Source organism: Gavialis gangeticus, unplaced genomic scaffold, assembly GCF_001723915.1.
Source record: "Gavialis gangeticus isolate Ggan-Ray unplaced genomic scaffold, GavGan_comp1, whole genome shotgun sequence".
Lineage (NCBI taxonomy): Eukaryota > Metazoa > Chordata > Crocodylia > Gavialidae > Gavialis > Gavialis gangeticus.
Genome location: NW_017729034.1, coordinates 17,916,134 through 17,918,871, shown reverse-complemented (window position 1 = coordinate 17,918,871; position 2,738 = coordinate 17,916,134). Strand labels below are relative to the sequence as shown.

Genomic DNA, 2,738 nt, shown 5'->3' with positions numbered 1-2,738 from the left:
CTTGGGTTTTTTCTTCTTCTTGATCTTGGGAGTTTCAGCCTCTGATAGAAGCTCTTCCTCTGGCTCTTCTTCAGGCTCTGGAAGGAAAGGCCAAAACAAATTTAGGAAGAGCTGATTTCAGCCATTCACAGTCCACCACCTGCAAGTGAGGATTCCAGCACATGCCACTTTTCACAAAGGGTTTAACTGCTTCAACTCGTAGAAACACACATTCAAAACAAGTCTGGCTAGCCAGATTATGCCACACTAAATAAGAGAGTAATAGCTCCAGTACACCCTATGTTCCCTCCTTACTTCCCCCCCTCCAAAAAATCACTATCCATCCCCTCTCTCCATCTCAGTAACACTTTTCTGAACAGAGCCACATGAAATATTTGAGGATTAGAGAGTTCTTTAGCTCAGCAGACACAGCAGAGATTCAGCAAGTGGGCTGCTGAGTCCTGTGGATGTGACCAGCAAAGTGGCACAGGAGAAAAGTGCGGAAGGGAAAAGGAAGAGAGAGAGGGAGAGAGAGGGAGCCACACCTTGGTCTTTGGGATAGACAGACTACAACACAGCAGAAAGTCCAAGGACCAGCTAGGCTGGAGTCAGAGCATGGGCTCCATCCCAAGATCTCCCATAAAAATATGTTTTCAGCCCAGGAGACCCTGCAATGGCAAGCAAAGATCAAAAAACTGTCAGCTGCTGCTTGCCTCTCCCCCACCTGCATAGTTGCTGCTTAGGGCAACTCACTGAATCCAGCGCAACAGGATCTACAAACCCTTCTTCAAGCACAAGTCAGCAAGCTCAATCCCTCATCACTGTAATGCATGCCAGCTCCCCCACACACTCCCATCTGTTCCCCCTCCCCCCACACAAAGCCCAGAGGAGCATGGACAGCCAGACAGCCTTTTCCTTTGTGACAAGATCCACAGCAGTCCAACCATTCGCCTTCCCCTGCCGCCCCGCCCATTACAGAGTCACTCACTCTCCCTCCAAGGGAAAATGGCCTCCTGACCACAGGAGCTAAGCCAGATGGGGGAAGCCACAAGTCGCAACAACCAAAGGACAAGAGAGAAAGGAAGGATCCTGTATCCTTGGGCAGAGAGAGTATTCTTCCCACATTTCTAATTTACATAAGTATGCCTTCATTCAGTAACATTTACTGAATCCTACCCAGAAGTGTGGGCTCCATAATCTACCCCTCCAGCAAGTTCTGATTTAGGACTGTCTGATGTCCCTACACCATTTGGCACATTGCCCAAGCTTCTTAACTTCCCAGTGACTTAACCAATGAGGGGCCTGGCCCCAACCCTGAAAAGGCTTCCTTTTCCTAGGCTCACAGACACCCTCTTTAGGAGGAGAGGCTGGAAGACCATTTTTCAGCTTCTTTCCATTGCTTCAGTCTCACCCAGTCCCTCAAGATTTCCCCAGAGCTCTGCAGCTACTAGGAGGACCCTGAAAACAAACTGGCCATAGTAAGCCATACCATGGCAGCCTGTTGACAACACTTTGCTGCCACCTTTCACCTACAGAGTGAAAAGGCAGTTCAGAGGCAAATTCAGGATCACATTTTACAACCCACTACTCCAGGATACACATTCATCCTTGTTTTACAGATTGAGAGAAGAGGTAGAGATCTATACAATAACAATGCTGGGAATGAAGTAGCAGTTATAAATCCCAGTCTCTTTAGCTCAGTCTCTGTGTGAGGCACGTGGACTATGTTTACAAGGAAGAGGCAGATACAGGGACTGCAGGTTAATACACCAGAGGAACTGCATCCTACAACCACACTGCACTGTCAGTACATCTACTGCAACAAGGAGAGGGCTAAGGGGAGCAGCAGAGCAGGATCCAGGAGAAGCTGGGAGAACTAGGTGCGGTGGGTAAAGAAACTGGGTCATGCGATAGCCCAGGGCAGTCTGCTCTGGACGCTAGCAGGTCTAAGCTCCCAAGTGAAGGAGTACAAACCTGACACCCTGCTCCAATGCAGAATCCTCCCCCCAGCCATGAAGTGTGCACCTTCTAGAGGTGGTGGGTGGCTCCATCAGGGTGCGTGTTCCCACCCACCAGCAACAGCTTGCAATGAGAAAGTTCACCTCACTGAACCGCAGGACCAGCCGCTCTTAAAAACAACCATTAAGGCTCAAATATTCCAATCAGATGCAAAATGCTCTGAACAAAACAGGTTTCTCCTGCCACTGTCTCCCACAGGACCGCTGACTTGACCAAGACAGAAGAGAGCCACAGCTTGCTGCAGAGATCCTGACCATGCTACCCATACCTGGATGCTGAGGAATACTGTTGTTCAGCAGGATCTCCATCTCATCATCATCACTACCAGCAGAGCAGGGTGACAGTGGACCAATGCCCGATGCCATGTCTTCCTAAAGCGGGGACACGAGGGCTTACACAGCTCGTGCAGCCTCGTCTCCTTCCTCCTGCCCCTCAGCTTCCTGAAAAGGTAGAAGGAAAGTAGGTTACAGCAACCGGCAGGAGACCCACCCCGCGGAGAAGGGATTGCCCCCCGCAGCACGTGGGAAGTGGACTGCAGAGCCGGGAAGGGGGAGGATGCGCGCGGGTACCAGCCCCATACTCCCCCGGCAACGAAGCCAAGCAGCAGAATGCTGCCTAGCGGGAGCCGCGCCACGGCCCGGAGGGGACGCCCGGGGCCGGCGGCCGCACGCCTGCCTGCCAGGGCCGGCTCTGCCTGTCGACGAGAAGGCGGCCTGGGCCGAGGCCAGCGCCAGTCGGCA

The 2,738-nt window shown here is 52.1% G+C and overlaps 1 protein-coding gene across 1 annotated transcript in view; it reads right to left on the bottom strand.

The window, feature by feature from the left end:
- CHD4 (chromodomain helicase DNA binding protein 4) overlaps positions 1-2,738 on the bottom strand; it is a 27,490-nt gene that overhangs the window by 24,468 nt on the left and 284 nt on the right. The window contains exon 2 of the mRNA XM_019527046.1: positions 2,267-2,438. Coding sequence (XP_019382591.1) covers positions 2,267-2,363 — 97 coding nt within the window. The 5' untranslated portion in view covers positions 2,364-2,438. The remainder of the gene's footprint in view (positions 1-2,266; positions 2,439-2,738) is intronic.